Source organism: Lynx rufus, unplaced genomic scaffold, assembly GCF_022079265.1.
Source record: "Lynx rufus isolate CCGP_SWC_20201006 ecotype Redwood Valley unplaced genomic scaffold, mLynRuf1.p SCAF_17, whole genome shotgun sequence".
Lineage (NCBI taxonomy): Eukaryota > Metazoa > Chordata > Mammalia > Carnivora > Felidae > Lynx > Lynx rufus.
In genome coordinates, this window is record NW_025814831.1 from 50322533 (window position 1) to 50338931 (window position 16399).

The window sequence follows — 16399 nt, forward strand, 5'->3', positions numbered from 1 at the left end:
TTTTCAGAGATCTATAGCTCTTATGTAAAATCGAGTACCAACTAAAACATTTTCAAGTTATAGTCCATGCCCTACCCATTCAAAGTATTTAATGCATTTACTGATGCATTTGTAATATAACCAAAAAAAACCAAAAAAACAAAAAAAAAAACAAAAAACGGAGACAGTTCCTTGGGGTATATAATTGTGAGATTTCATCTACTCAAGTATGAACCCTATGGCCTACTTAATGGCAAAGCAAATAGTTCAGAATGATGCAATCTAAGGGCATGTATACTATGCTTCTCCTTCCATGCATGCATATATACACTGTAATGCATGGACTATTTCTGGAAGAATATACCAGAAAAAAAGGAACAGCTGAATCTGGAAGGGGGAATGGAAGAACTAGAGTGGTGAGGAGACTTTGCTGTGTTTTGTATACATTTTATTTTTACCATGTGTGGGTATGAATTTTTTTAATAAAAACCCAAATTTTCACAAAGTATACACAAAGGACCAAACTGGTTATGTGGATTATTCCCATTGGATACTGAGACAAACTCAAAAATCCTATCTTACTCCCTCAGGGCAGAGTACCAACTGCCTCCAGAACAGGGCAAGGTGGAGAAAATGATTTTTTTGTTACTATTCCTAGAACCTATCTATTTACTTATTATGTGGTTACCCATTTAGGAATAATTGTGGAAGGAACCAAAAGCATGTTTGGTGTGTTTCTCCTACTTTTCCTCCTTCCTGTTCCCGAATGAAGGGTTTGATCTGTCAAAGAAAAAAAAATTGATTTCAGTAAGTTAATACAATTTTAAAGAAGAATGGAGACTTGTCTGTTCTTTTAGGGCTGTCTCCACATGAATCCTGCTGAGAGAATGACATGTGAACAGCTGTTGCAGCACCCGTATTTTGACAGCATCAGAGAAACAGAGGATTCAGCAAAAGAGCGTGACAGACCAATAAGGAAGACGCTGAGACAGAGCCGAAAGCACCTGCCTGGGGTAAAAATGGGGCACTGCTTTACACAAGTGTCCCGGGGTTGTAGTTTCCAATGACCTCATGCCTGCCACCTGGTGCAGGGAGTCTGTATCTATTCTCGGGGCGGTAACAGCGGCTTGCAGCTCCAGCACCTTCCTTGCAGAGCACGGTGACGGGCATATGATCTGTCAACCAAGGCACTGAGACATCTGCCTCCAAGGACCCCCTTCTCCCTGAATCCTGAAGGCGTCCTTGCCCTGCAGTTCCCTGCTGCCACAGAGGGGTTTTGTTGTGCACGAGCATGGGTCTCAGGTACACGAGCGTGAGCCCCGCTGAGCGTGCTTTTTGTGCTTTGGAGAATGAAGTCAGATTTATCCCAGGCAGCTCTCTGTCATCATGTTTACTTTCAGTATTGATTGACGTTCCAGGTTTATCCAAAAATGGACCTGTTTTCCCCTCTGTTCCTTTAAATTTAGTTTTTTTGTTTTTTTTTTTTTCAACGTTTATTTATTTTTGGGACAGAGAGAGACAGAGCATGAACGGGGGAGGGTCAGAGAGAGAGGGAGACACAGAATCGGAAGCAGGCTCCAGGCTCCGAGCTGTCAGCCCAGAGCCCGACGCGGGGCTCGAACTCACTGACCGCGAGATCATGACCTGGCTGAAGTCGGACGCTTAACCGACTGCGCCACCCAGGCGCCCCTCCCCTCTGTTCCTTTAATCATCAGAGTTGGCTCCGGTAGATACAGTGCCGAGTGCTCTCAGTGATATCAGAACAGCTGATTTAACCAGAGAACAGCATCCAAGCTGCACACAGGGAGCCTGTGAAGAAAAAGACTGGTATAAAGTGGCAAAATAGCCTTGCCTTAAGTGTAAGCCTGTTACAAGCCAAAAGCTGTAGTAACTTAGGATGGACTGTGGTTAGAACCACAACTAAGATGAGCTGGCTACTCCTGGTCATTTCTGGATCTGCCTAGGTAGCCCTTAATCTATAAATTATTATGCCTTAGTCTTTCCCTTTGCAGACCCCACTGCCCAGCATGCTGAATGGCATCCGGGTTGTGTATGTGAGGTTTGGAGGAGAGAAGGGGATGGACAACCCATTAGAAACAGGTAGAGCATGAACTGCGGGGTCCAAAGATAGACCAGAGTTACAAAATTAAGAAAGCTTTATTTTATTGTCATATATGACCCAGGTAGCAAAACATGCCAGAATTAGACTCCCCACCCCCACCCACCCCGAGTTACCACTTGCTGTTAATCTGTGTTCAAGAGTAGAGGGTCTTGATGCAAATATTTTTACTTGGAAGAATAGGGAAGCCCACTAATTAATTAGTGTATTGCATATAGGCCCTGAAGGATTCAACTGTTTGAAGTATTAAAAAGTAACCTCTGTTCAGGGACTCCTGGGTGGCTCAGTCCATTAAGCATCCTGCTCTCGATTTCAGCTCGGTTATGACCTCACAGTGCGTGAGTTTGAACCCTGAGTTAGGTTCTGACATCGAGGTAGCCTGCTTAGGATTCTCTCTCTCCCTCTCTCTCTGCCCCTCCCCCGCTCACCCATGGTCTCTCTGTCTCTCTCTCAAAATAAATAAATAGACATAAAAAAAAGTAACCACTGTTCAGATACCTAAGGCCATGTAGTTCATCTATTTTTTGTATGTTCTCCTTACTTTCATTTGACATTGACAATAAATTCAAACATTTTCTGGGAGCATGAAGGGAATAGTTTTGCCTTTTTAACTAAGGAGTAAGGGGGCAAATTGTTTAAGTGCTCCAGACACCAGTTTTCTTGGCTCTCAGATCATGCATTGGCTTAAATGATCCCAAAAGTCCCAGCAAGCTCTTAACTCCTGTAAATCTATGTGGTTTTTTCCTAATGTTAATATGTAGATTTTTCCTTCTTTTTCATATTCTCTAAACTTTCTCAAATGTGCAATGTTTTGCTTTTTAATATAAAAGAAATCTTTAGGGGCGCCTGGGTGGCTCAGTCGGTTAAGTGTTAGATAGACTTCAGCTCGGGTCATGATCTCACTGCCCAAGAGTTTGAGCCCCGCGTTGGGCTCTGTGCTGACAGCTCCGAGTCTGGAGCCTGTTTTGGATTCTGTGTCTCCCCCTCTCTCTGCCCCTCCCATGCTCATGCTCTGTCTCTGTCTCTCAATAATAAATAAATGTTAAAAAAAATTTTTTTAAAGAAATCTTTAAAAGGAAAAAGAACAAATTGAAACATTTTGTCTTCACTCAGAACCTGGGATTCTGTGCAGAAAAAGGATTTCCATGCTGAAAAATGGACTTCTTTACCTCTTTTGTGATATGTTATCAATAACAAAAAGAGTGTGTGGTGTTGAACCTGATCCTGTGTTTTGTATTTTCAGCTGCAGTACCTACCCCAGCTGACTAGCAGCAGCTTCCTTCCAGCTTTGGATAATAAGAAGTACTACTGTAACTTGAAGAAACTCAACTCCCGTTTTCCAAACATTTAAGGAGCTTGAAGATTGATGATGAAAAAGGAACCGAACTTACAAACTTGATTGAAAATAATCATAATGCTTTAAGAACATCAGGAGAAAACCTAAGTAATAACCTGGGGGAGGCCAGCTGGCAGAATCGGAAGGGGAATTACAGAGGCAGCCTTGTTCCATGCTTCCTGATGGTGACTAGAACAGAAAGGAAAAACTTGTTTGGATTTTCACTTGCATTTTTGTTGTATCTAAGTAGCTGAGTTTATTGACAGAAATATAAATTGTAGCTGCTGCCTATATATCTGGCAAGATTAGAGATGTGATAAAGATTTATGCTTCAACTGTACTATATGCAACAAGAAAAATGGATTACAAAACACCCATACGTATTTCTTGTATCCCTTTCACATGGAGTCCTATCCCCTGCCTTTTAGTTCCTGAAATCAAAATGTTTAAAATCCCATTTCCTGCTTGTTCTATTTCTTGATTTTCCTATTTTAAAACATTTTTGGAATATTGAAGAGTTGCTTAATATTTTTAAAAATCATGGATTATCATAACAAAATTACAAATTTAATGATATTTCTAGACATTTCTTACATATGCTTTGGTCTTTACCTTTAGTAAAGGATGCATCTTAGTCATTTTTGCAGGCAAGATGGGTTTATATAACCCATCCACAGGTTACCCAATTCCCCATGCAAACAGTGGTGTGAAGGCTGGCGGCAGACCAAGGCAATCAAGAGGTAGAACGAGCCCTACAGGCTTCCTGGGAACTGAGCCTATCAGCCTGAGAGTAATTATTCTTCATTCTCTCCAGCTCAGCCTCAGACTTGGAGACAGATTAATGGGCAGGACTATCTACAGTAATCTGGGATTTGGAAGAAATTGCTTGAGTTTTTACTTGGATCATGAAAGACTTGAGGTTGTAAACTCCTATTTTTCCTGAAATACTTTTTTATGCTATCTGTATGTATATGTGTATACATATGCATATGTGTCTGTACACATATAAGTGTGTGTATACATATACTATGCTAAGAACTGATAAAAATAATAATAGAGTAGTCCAAATTGATACTGAAGATTCCTAGCTTTGTATTGTGAGACTTGAAATGATGACCTATAATTAGCTTTGACGCGGGCTACCACTCTTCAAAAAGCTTCATCACTCCTGTCCCCTGAACACAGGGTAAAATGAAGCTCACGTCTGTTTCTTATAGCTGACTGCCAGTTTTGGCTGATGGGCTGCTGCTGTGTCCTAGTCATTCTCAGCCATAGTTTTAGATGTGGTATTTTATGGTATCTTTAGAACATTTCTTCTGTACTCTTACTAGTTTACTGCTATAGTAACTTCCTTCATGACAGCATATGACTTTATTCTTTACTGCTAAGTAACTCACCAAATTTAGGCATCTGTTCAATAATTTTGGCCACTCCAGCCAGGTTAATGATATTCTAAGGCTTCCTGATGTATGTGGCTTCTTTCAAGGAGCTGACAGTGGGTTAAATACTAGTCTCGGCATTATCTGATTCTTCTTATGTGGCTTTGATTCAAATGGCAAAGAAGGACAGCCCACTTCTGTGAAGAGTTTACATTTTGTGTTTTTCTTTTTAACCCAAAACAATGTACTTGACGAGGCAGATGATTATAACTGCCTAATTTATCCAGTAGTTTCATACAGAACCATTTAGAATACAAAAGTATTTGCAGACTAAATTGTGGTGAATCAGTTGCCTCACCACACAATAAGCAAACAAATCTGAGATGGAAGCATTCATTTTTTTCTAATGAGTTCTAAATGTGCACTAATGCTTAATTCAACCATATCTGTAATCATTCATTCAGCATGGAGTCACTATTGTTTCACATAAGACTGTTTTACAACCTAGTCTTTTTAATTTGTTATTTTCTGATTTTGTAAATGACAGTGGCAATTATTCGTAAATAGTATATCATTTGTGGTATGTGCTATTTACATAAGCTGGTTTCTAAACACAATTAAAATCCACTTTTTCTACCCCAATGCTGCATCATACAGTGTTTATTTTAAAATTATTTCCAGCTAAGGTTCTATTCAAGACCGTATAGTTTATGTTCAAGAACCAGACATACAGAAATCTACAGACAAGTTGGCCTATAATTAACAATAATAGAACCAGGGCCATTTCAACAGGTAAAATTAAAGATCTGTTTTTACCTATTTGTGATATTCTTTATCACTGCTTTCTAGATATAAATTGAATTTTGTGTTTATACTTCTTTTTGATGTCCCTTGAAGTCATAGGAAGCAGTACCCAACATATATGGGGAAATTTAAATTAGTTTCTAGTTGGCATGTCAAAATTTTTGGTTTAAAGCAGTATTTTAATTTAAGCAAAAAGTATGGTCTTCATGATTATTTCCTTTGTTCTACTGCAGTTGCAAAACTATTTGAATTCAGCCAAATATTTATGTCTAGTTTTAATAAAACACCCGACTAAGCTTACAAAATAGACAAATTAGCCAGAAACTATTCATTCAGAGAAAGGTGTAGGTTATAAAGAACAAAGGAATGTAGGGTCATGAGAAATGAATGCAAATCCTGGGAAGCAATATGGATGCCTCAACAACCAATGACTGCCTTTCATAATTCATCAATGAATCTGAAACTTAGCTTTCAGTTTTTCATAACTATACATTTATAGTAACATGCTTCAATAGCTTTAAAGTAAAATGTAACATTAACATAAATTACTGATAAAATACAATAAAGAATATCTGTGTTGCACATTTAAATCACTTTAAAGAACTCTGTCAGTATCTACATACTGTACAGATTTCTATATAAAATGAGGAACATATTAGAATTAAACTGCTACCTTGTTTCCATTTTTCCTAAAAGGATTTAATGTACATATATTTTTACTTCCAACTTACTAACTTCAGTGAGTCATGTCTGAATATTTTCTACATGATGGACTCTGCTTCTAAAATGTCATGACTGAATATCCTTAGGGTCTGTTGATTATTATATAATATTTATGATGTTTAGGATCAACAATTTCAAATGATACTTTATATTGAAATACAATACTTCTTAAATATGATTATTTTACTTCAAGTCTAATTTTAGTTCCAGAGAAGGCAGTGCTGTCTTAAAGGCTCGGATAAGGTTTTCTTTTTCTCTTACTCCAGGAAGATCACTTAACAATAAATATTTCAGGTTTCTGCAAAAAGAGAAGGAAAAAAAAGCTACTTTGGTTTTGCCTTTACTCTTATAGCATGAACAATAAACTGTATTCACTGGCCTAAAAAACACTGCACATAGAATGTGTTTATATTACACTATACTTTAAAAATGACTTTTAGAACAGTAGTGTTAAGAGTGCTATTTTAAATGAAATTCATTCTAGGAGCTAAGCCAGACTTTGGAAAGTTGAGTTGTTCTGAATTATATCAGTAATTCTAGCTGGATCTTTCCAAATACAGTGTATGTATTATGCCATAGAACTCCTTTGCATGTGAAACACTAAATATGAATCTTAATCCAGAAAAGAAAAAAAAATGGGAAAGTTCTTAAAAGAACTTCATTAAAAGATGAAGCTTCAAACCTTCAACTAATATAAGAGACAGTCTACTACTTTTGGTTCTGATGCTTAAAATTTCTCTACTAAAAAAAAAAATAAACTTAAAAGTGGGGGTGGGGGAACCTGGCTGACTCAGTCAGTAGAGCGTTGAGACTCTTGATCTTGGGGTCGTGGGTTTGAGCCTCAGGGTGGGTACAGAGATTACTAAAAAAAATTAACTTAAAATTTCTCAAACTGTCTGTGATACTGAGGTTATTGTCAGAACATCAGGAAAAATTCTTCAAAAGATGGACAGGAAGGATAATGGCAAATGCCCATTGATGGCCTATTGTAGCAGTCACCATGCTAGATGCTTGATGTACATTTACTTTTTAAAGAAGATGCCCCTTTAAAAATGCAATAAAACAATGTATTAAGGTTGATAATTTTAACTGTTTTATTTTGGAAGAAAGTTAAGTCATTTTCTTATATTTTTCTGAATTTAAAAAAAAGCCTCCACCTCTTAATTGTTTTAAATTCTAATTATTCAGGGAACCTGTCTGGCTCAGTTGGTAGAGCATGCAACTCTTGACCTTGGGGTTGTGAGTTGGAGCCCCATGTTGTGGGTAGAGTTTACTTAAAGTTTTTTAAAATTTAAATTCTAATTATTCACTTTTAACATTATCAAGTTTCCATTTTGGCACTGACCACCTACCTTAAGTGATATAAAGCAATGATGCCTTTGTCTGTGACATTCCCACATGAAATTATTTCCATTTCCAATACGCTCTTTTGTAAATTTTCAAGTTTACCAAGTTTCTCCAAACAGTCATCCTCGATATAATGACACTTGCATAGCCTTATTTTTTCAACATGCTGTAGGCCCTCTAGGAGATAAAAGATACATTTTAAGAATCTGCTTTACCATTAAGATAACCAACTATCCTAGTTTGCCTAGGACTATTCTGGTTTTAGGATTGGAAATCCTATGTCCTCAGAAACCTCTCAGTCCCCAGGAAAACTTGGATGATTAGTCACCCTATTAACCATACAAACTATTCACTATATAATATAGGTCCATTCTGTAATCAGATGCCCATGTACTGGAGGAAAGAAGGGCCCACACCAGCAAAAGCTGTATGTGTACAATTATTCTCACATTATTGAGGGTTTCTCAAATGACAGAAATTTGACAGTTTGATAAACCAGGCCTTGAATTTTAAACCAATAAGCACAAAATAAAGGCATGTAGAGATAAGCTTAGTGGAAGGAGAAAGGAGAGGAAGGTGTTTGTAATATCTATTTAATTAAAAAAAAATCATACACAGGAAAAAACAAGCTGGATTGTACTGACAAGGGCAAAAAAGGACACACCTCTGACTGCAACAGTGAATCAACTGCAACAAAATGTCACTGCAAAGCACCTCCGTTTCCCATAAGCAAATGACAGGGTAGTTACCCATGTAATCAAATCCAATGCTCATGATACAAGAGTCGGTGGCATCAATTGCCTGAATCTTGTACTTGTCCAGAGGTCCTGTGGGGAGGTGGTTGTAGTCCTTCTGCCACCTCTCCTGGCCGTGGTAGCGCACCATGGCCCCACAGCGCAGCAGCCACTCCGATGCTGCCCTATCGGGTCCCACATCCCTGATGCGTTCATAATCCACTCTGTCGGCAAAGAACAAAAATAGTTCGTTTTTAGTATAATTGCTAGCTGCTTAATAGCAGTCCGTCAACATAAATACAGTACAGCAACAACTTTTCCTTTCAAATGACTGAGAGGGAGGGAAGTATACTCGTGAGAGTCATGTAACAAAACATGAGGGCTCTTCCGGCTCCCTTTTTTGTTTTTCTTTTGTTCCCAAGTGAACTCTGTCTAGGCCTATTGTTTGTATATGAGTTTATCAGGCAGACATGTACCTTCATTGATTCACATGTAGCACAGTGCTTGACACCAGGAGGTACTCGGTAACTACGTGTTGAATGAACGACTATACTGGGTTATTGTTTTTTTTTTTTAATGGTAAAAGATAAAATGGAATAATTTCAAATCTGTTCAAATTAATGTCATTAATTTTTAATTATTTAATTTTTACATTTGCCTTTCTCGCTAGTTGGTGGTATTAAAGCTGTATTAAGCAACAAGCAGATGAGTTTCATTAGTTTCAAAATGATATTTCATTTTTTTAAATCTTTAAATGTTTATTTTAATACAGGGAGAGAGAGAGAAAGAGAGAGCAAGTGGGGTAGGGACAGAGAGCAAGGGAGAGACAGAATCCCAAGCAGGCTCCACACTGACAGTGGAGCCCGACACAGGCTTGAACTCACAAACAATGAGATCATGACCTGAGCTGATATCAAGAGTCAGACGCTTAGCTGACTGAGCCACTCAGGCACCCCTCAAAATGATATTTCAAAGCATGCCACCCACTTTTTAAAAAACTTGAGTCCCCATGGTACTATTTAAAAGGCTAACTACATCCTGTAAGATCCCTTTCATTTTAGAAAACTTGAATGGTATGGAAAGGACAAATAACAAAAATGACTGAAATCTTGACTGGGACCCAATTAGTTAATATTTTATATTAGTAATGTTAATATTTTCTGGTCTTTATTCAATGTTTGTATGTATGTTTTGTTATTAAACAAAATTAGGATCATATTGCACATACTGTACAAAAAAAAAAGATATTTGACATACAAGAAATAACCAAATTAGCTACTGGAAACTCATCAGCTATAATAATTACCATGTTTCTTCACCTTAGAGTAACTTACTTATTAAACACTGCATTCAACCAGCCCCAGAAGTATCTGCAGTCACATGACCATGGGAATTTCTTTAAGCCACACAACTGCTGGGAAATTTTTCCAAACAGCATCATTTGACCTAGACACACAAAACAGTATTCGTATTAGGTTATCAGCTGGCAATCAGAGTCCCAAACACACAGTAACTTGCTTTACAACTTCAAAGTCAATGCTCTTGTGCCAATGAAGTTGATGAGTCATTTGCCACTCAAAGTTATTGAACAAGTCACTCCTGTCTCTGTTTCCTGGTTTCTTTGCTGCAAAAAAAAAACAATAGAGAGGCTGGACTGGATGGTCTGGAAGGTTCCTTCCAGCCTTGATATTAAGTTTCATTCTTCAACTTTGGGTTGGAGTCTGCCTGCAGTGTCGCCACCTGATGACCATTCAGGCAGTCCACCTACACATTTGCTGAAACCAGCTACTCCCAATCTACATTTCCAGTATCAAAATGACAAACTAAAATCACCTAGGGAGCAATGTGTTGAGGTTAAGACGCTTATATTCAGGAAGGGAGAGGCGACGTGAAAACAGACCTTTCTAAGACAAGGTTGCAAGTAGTATCACCAGAATAGTGCAAACAAAGGCAAGGGCAGCTAGGACAGACTGGGCAAGTAACTTCACCTCTGTGACCCTTGTTTTTCTCACTTGTAAAATCAGATGATTTGCTCAGGTGATTTCCACCTGTAAAAATCTATGAGCATGAGTTGAGAAAGTGATTTCTGAACTGAGTCTCAATCTGATTTAATTCAGTTCAAGTTTCTCTAGGAGTGTGCTAAGTCAGAGGAAAACAAAGAAAAATGAAGTGTGGTTTCTGCCTTTGGATTGCTGAAAACTTACTGTGGGGTGAAGTGAGCTAAAACAAGTTATCAAGTCGTTAAAATAAATGATAGAACCTGAAAAGTTCCTTAAAGAGGTAAAATAAGGATAGACCAGGATTTCAACCGGCAAAATGCCAGGAGAAGGTATGTCAGGTGATTAGCTGAGGCAGAAATATTTAAGGCATGCTGTAGCTCAGTTTGGTTAGCACATGGGGATCATGAGAAGAGGAGGCAGACAGTTTACACAGTCACATCAGGAAGGGTCTCGCCTGATCAGCCAGGGAATTTGGATTATCTTCCACAGGCAGTTGGGAGTCACTGAGGTTTTAGCAAAGAGCACTGGCATGTTAGAGCTATGCTTCAGAATGTTATTTGGACAACAGCATTAAGACTGAGGGTCAATAGAAAAAAACAAAGAAACAGCTAACAAGGGCTTCAACTACACATAGCCATGGGAAAGGACCAAATGGGGAAAGAATGGGAATGACATTACAGAGTGGATTCCACATCTCAGTGAGATGTTCTGGCAAGGGCCAGAATAGTTGAAGATGACATTAAGTTTTGGTCTTGGGTCACTGGTTGGATGGTGATGCCATGAATAGAAATCAGTGTCAGGAGAACCAGCTGTAGGTTTCTCCCACCCCCATCCCCAGTTTTTCATATCCTAACTATGAAGTGTTAGCAGAACTTCTAAGTGGAGATAACCAACAAATTATTAGAGTGACTCACAAAATGGGAGAACTGGAATGAACTTAGACCACCTAGACCATTTAGAGATGAGGAAACAGGCCCTCATGTTAAGTAACTTGCTGACACCCTAAATCCCTTCTGGAACAAGGTGGAGATTTAATAACTGCATATGTTTAAAAGAACTTACTCAATGTTTCATGGCTAATTGGTGGTAGCACGGAGACCTGAACCTAGTGCTCTCTCCTACCAGTCCAGAGCTTTTTCCTCAGTCAATGGATGGTACTAGAACTTGGGAATAAGAAGACTAGAAAGAGGCCTGAGTGGGAACCACCCTAGAGCTGAGAAGTGACTGCAGATGTTGAGGCTATAGAACAGTGAGAGATGAGGTCTGAGGACAGAACCCGGGATCACCTCCATTCTTCATTTCTTTTCTACCATCATCTGCCTTCATCACTGCAAACCTCCCACCTGCTATCACTATCTCATTCTCAGCCCTTTCCAACTTTTTGTTAAAGCTCTCTCCACCTGTGCCCACCTCTGATAACTCAACTGGCTGCCAATCTCATTTATCTGGACTTTTCAGCTTCAACTTAGGCTGTCCTATTTCCTGTCCCTCCCCGATCTCCATCCCCATCCTGTCTGTGGAAATCTTACCCAGCCTCAAGACCTGATTCAAATGCCATCTCTACCCATCCATTCATTCATTCACTCAGTAAGTATTTATTGAATATCTGCTATACTTAGTGCCAGAGATACAATGGTAAGATTAAAAAACAACAAAGGAGAGACAGAGAAAGACAAGGTTCTTTGTCCTCATAGAATATATACTCTAATGAAGACAGACAACATAAAAACAAATAAATAGCATGCAATATGTCTAAACAGAGGTCTTAACAAGTTCTGTGAAACACAAGAGGAGGGAGGGAAGGGAAGGCTTCACACTAGAGGTGTCTTTTGAGAGGGTCTTAAAGGATAATTAAGAGTTTCTAGTTAGGCAGACAAAAAGAAAAGTGTGCAGAGGAAAAAGGAGAGCAAGGATTACATCTTATTCATTTCCATTTTTCTTAGCACCTAGCACATTCCCATCCACCAAATGCAAGAGTTTAATGGATATTTACTAATTAGTGGTCTTCAATGGTTGATATATTTCCATAGAGAAAGGCAAACCAGAGAGACTGTCATTAAGTAAATTAGAGTAGTCTGTGAAAACTGAGTACCTTCACTTGATTCATTTTGGTTCACCTTACAATTCAGTTTAAAGGAGAGGCTAAATTTACTCCAGCTAGGATCTCTAAAAATACTAGATTATTATACTTAAAATACTTTAAACATGAATATAAAAATTTTACTTGGCAATAAAGGTAAAAAAAAATAATAAATTGGTAGGGTTTTACATTCTCAACTGCACCCCTGCTGATTTTAGAATTCAAGCAGTTACTTCCGGAAATGTTTTCTATAGGGAAAGAGGAGACCTCTAGTGGTGAGTTGGTGAATTTAGCTCTAATGATTGGGGGAAAAAAACAAACCAGTTAACAGCAAGCTAAAAAAAAAAAAATAGCCACTACTAAATTATTGCTTCAATAAATAATTCAGAAATTAAAAAATCATTTAAAAAAGCTCCTTCTTACTCTCATAACCTGGCTGAAAGCACATGTTTCTAAAAATTGCAATTATGCTTGTTACTTACAGAAGGCTAGATCTCTGTTTGATTCAAAATAGGATGCACACAAAATGTTTCTGAGTAAGTTTGGTTGAGGGTTCCCCTGTTTGCATAAGAAAAGTAAGTTTTTTTTTAAAGTGGAAGTTCTGGGGTGCTTGGCTGGTTCAGTTTGTAGAACATGCAACTCTCGATCTCAGGGTTGTGAGTTCAGTCAAGTCCCACATTGGGCATGGAGCCTACCTAAAATTAAAAAAAAAATTTTTAATAAAAATAACAGTGGAAGTTTTGTTTTTACTTAGGTGGGCTATCCAAAGCGATGGCTAACTAAGTGGCCCAAAAGACTGAACTAAAGAACTATTTCTTGAGGGTGATAAAAATGTGAAGGGGCAGATTTGGGGAGATTTTCCCCCAAATTACAACCCCACCTCACTGCAAATCACCCAATATTGATGCCAACTCTTATTCCTGAGGTGTATAGAGTCTAGTGAAAAGGAAGAGAAAAATTCATTAGGAATTGGAAGCAAAGTTCCCCAAAGCCATTCCTCGGCCAACATCACATGGGATCCAGTGAAGTAATGTCTTATTCGTTCTGACATAGATGGAAGATGAACTTGAACTCTCAGCTGAGGGTGGTGTCATGAATACAAAATGTCACACCCAAGACATTACAGGGTGTATGAATGGAAGGTAAGCTCTTGACTTGAAATTACTTAACTGAAACAAATTAAGGTACAGTCAAACCTAGGGGAAGGTAAGCAGAAAAAAAAGTTATACAAAGAGCAGATGTATTGTGAGTTCTTTCATCTTGCTAAACAAAGAAGCATGTACTCAAAATTACATGGTAAACAAGTCACTACTTTGGGCTCAAGCATCCCATGAAAGTTGACCATAAACATGTGTAATTCTGTATTCAACCTAGTAATAAAAATCCACTACCTCCAGTGCAAACTAAAAAATAACCATCTCCACTAAACACCTATCAGAATGGCAAAAATTAAAAACAGTGACAACACCAATTGCTGGTGATAAGAACCAGATCACTCAAAACATTGCTGGTGGGAATGTATAAAGGAACAGCCACTTTGTTTTTTGTTTTTTATTTTAGAGAGAGACCGAGGGACTGGGGGAGAGGGGCAGAGGGAAGAGAAAGAGAATCTTAAGCAGGCTCCATGCTCAGCGTGGTGGCTGATGCAGGGCTCTATCCCACAAACCTGGGATCATGACTTGAGCCAAAACCAAGAGCGGGACGATCAACTGACTGAGCCACACAGGTGCCCTGGTACAGCCATTTTGGAAACAGTTTGCCTGTTTTTTACGACACTAAACATTTGTTTATATGACCCAGAAATTGGACTCTTAGGCATTTATCCCAGAGAAACAAAAACAGGTTCACACAAAAAGCAGCACATTAATGTTCATAGCAGCTTTATTCCAAATAGCTAATTAGAACTCAGATGTGTTTCAACGGGTGAACGGTTAAACCTATTGTGGTATACCCATATCATGAAATACTACTCCCCAATAAGAAGGAATGAACCTTTCATACATACAACGATCCCAAGGGATTACACTAAGTAAAAAATAGCTAATTCCAAAAAATTACAGATTGGGGAAGGGGTGCCCCGAAGGAGTGAAGTTATAAAAGGGTACCCGTAGATCCCTTGTGGTGACTGAACTGTGTTGTAGCTGGACTATGGTGGTGACACAACAATCTACACATATGATAAAAACTAAACAGAACTAAATAGACACACAAATGTAAAGCTAGGGAAATCTGAGTAAGATCAACGGATTATGTCAATGTCAATTTCCTGGTTATGACACTGTCCTACAGATTTGCAAGATGTTTTCATGGGGGGAGAAGGGGTAAAAGGTACACAGGATCGCTATTGTTCCTTACAACTGTATGGGACTCTACAATTATCTCAAAACAAAAAATTGAATTTAAGGAATAACCATCTCATTATTATTATTTTTTCATTTGTGATGGAAAAAGCAGGTTAACATTCTATGTTGTTTTCACAAACAAAGGCATTCAACTGTCCAGGAGGTAAAACCATTTGAACATAATAAAAAGTCATTTATCCAGTGCAGTTGACCCTTCAACAACATAAGGGCTAAGGGCAGTTGAAAGTCTGCATAGGATTTTTGACTCCCCTCAAATTTAACTAACAGCCTACTGTTTGATTAGAAGCCTTACCAATAACATAGGTGATTAACACATATTTTGCATGTTATATGTAGTATACACTATGTTCTTATAATAAACTACAGAAAAAAAATCATAAGGAAAATACATTTAGAGTACTGTACTGGATTTACTGAAAAACATCTGCCTCCAAGTGGACAGGAGTTGTTCAAACCTGTGCTCTTCAAGGGTCAACTGTATTTCACTCCGCTAAACACCCTTGGGCTTTATTTCATGTAATGCACACAACAGCCCTGTGTGAGAGACACAGCTATTACTCCTAGTTCACAGAAGAGATCTGAGGCAGAGACGAAGTGACTTCCCCAAGCCACCGGACTAAACAGTTGGAACCAAATCAAAGTCCTTCCAGCAATAAAGTTTTTAACATTCTAATTTTGTTCTGTTCAGCTGTCCTGACCCTAAAAATGAAAAACTGCCGATAAGCACTGAGCACAGGCGTTAAACGGCCACGGTGAGGGCGAATCACAAAACTTCAGTCGGAAGGTCGCTTAGGGATTCCATAGCCCACCTCCTTCACTTTACAGATAAGGACACGGGGTGAAGAGACCTGTACGGAAGAGCCCCGTATTCCCAGGTCCGCACAGTGGATTTAAATCTGTATCTTCACCCAGGATTTAAGACAAGGAAACAGACTGCCTAATGATGGCAGAGACAGAGCCATCTGGTTCTTCTAGGCGCTCGATATTTACAACACCAAGAAACGACACCGTCAGGAGCCCTACAAAAAGAAGTCCAGAAGACTGCAGGCTACCAGGCGTTGCCGCGACAAGGCCTCCGTCCCGAGCGAGAGCTAGGGCCGGACGGGCAGCGCCCCTCAGTGGGCAATTCGCCTGCGGGTGGCCAGCAATGGGCCTCCCGCACACAGGGGCCCAGCCGGAGACAGGGAGGCCGCTGGGCCCGCCCAAATGAGAGCTTTCACCCCAGTCACGCCCGCACTCGCTCCCAAGGCCCCGAGGACTCAGGGCCTGAGATGACAGGACGCGCGGCTCGGCGGGATACCTTTTCAGAGAGCCCCGCAGTGCGAGAAGGAAAAGGGCAGAGCGTAACCACCACCCTACTCCCGCCTCGCGCGGGGCCTAGCTCCTCTACTCACGGCATTGGAGGAAGGGAGGGAGCGAGCGAGCGCGCCCCGCGTCTACGGCGCCGCCGGCCTGCCCTTCGCCCTCCGCCGTGCGCGTCCATTGGCTACTGGCGTCGCTCCCACGTGGGGCGAAGACACGTGCTCCATTGGCCC

The 16399-nt window shown here is 39.5% G+C and overlaps 2 protein-coding genes across 8 annotated transcripts in view; one reads left to right on the forward strand and one right to left on the reverse strand.

Annotated features, from left to right (window-relative positions):
* Positions 1-3527, forward strand: part of CDKL1 (cyclin dependent kinase like 1) — a 53027-nt gene extending 49500 nt beyond the window's left edge. Inside the window, exons 8-9 of one of the 3 annotated variants that reach the window (XM_047079692.1) lie at positions 837-1027; positions 3341-3527. In XM_047079692.1, the coding sequence (XP_046935648.1) occupies positions 837-1027; positions 3341-3449 (300 nt within the window). In that variant the 3' untranslated portion in view covers positions 3450-3527. The remainder of the gene's footprint in view (positions 1-836; positions 1028-3340) is intronic. The other 2 variants (XM_047079693.1, XM_047079694.1) reach the window with 2 other exon arrangements.
* DMAC2L (distal membrane arm assembly component 2 like) lies at positions 176-16301 on the reverse strand. Of its 5 annotated transcripts, none has more exons than XM_047079696.1 (6): positions 16259-16301; positions 9756-9867; positions 8437-8645; positions 7693-7864; positions 6528-6638; positions 3123-3623 (listed from the first exon to the last, which is right to left on the reverse strand). In XM_047079696.1, exons 2-6 carry the CDS (start codon positions 9860-9862, stop codon positions 3539-3541), a joined length of 684 nt encoding a protein of 227 aa, XP_046935652.1. In that variant the 5' UTR covers positions 9863-9867; positions 16259-16301; the 3' UTR covers positions 3123-3538. The 5 variants fall into 5 exon arrangements, with proteins under 5 accessions (XP_046935655.1, XP_046935652.1, XP_046935653.1 ...); XM_047079697.1 differs by lacking the exon at positions 16259-16301 and adding an exon at positions 16165-16250; XM_047079695.1 differs by lacking the exon at positions 16259-16301 and adding an exon at positions 12984-13146.
* Positions 16302-16399: the final 98 nt, after the last annotated feature.

Bases quoted from the DNA above. Each gene is read 5' to 3' on its own strand.
- DMAC2L (XM_047079696.1), bottom strand. From the start codon at position 9,862: ATGATGCTGTTTGGAAAAATTTCCCAGCAGTTGTGTGGCTTAAAGAAA. The intron at 8,646-9,755 runs GTAAGTTACTCT...CTTTGCCGACAG, and splicing joins TTGAATGCAGTGTTTAATAA to AGTGGATTATGAACGCATCA. The intron at 7,865-8,436 runs GTAACTACCCTG...TTTATCTCCTAG, and splicing joins CATTGGATTTGATTACATGG to AGGGCCTACAGCATGTTGAA.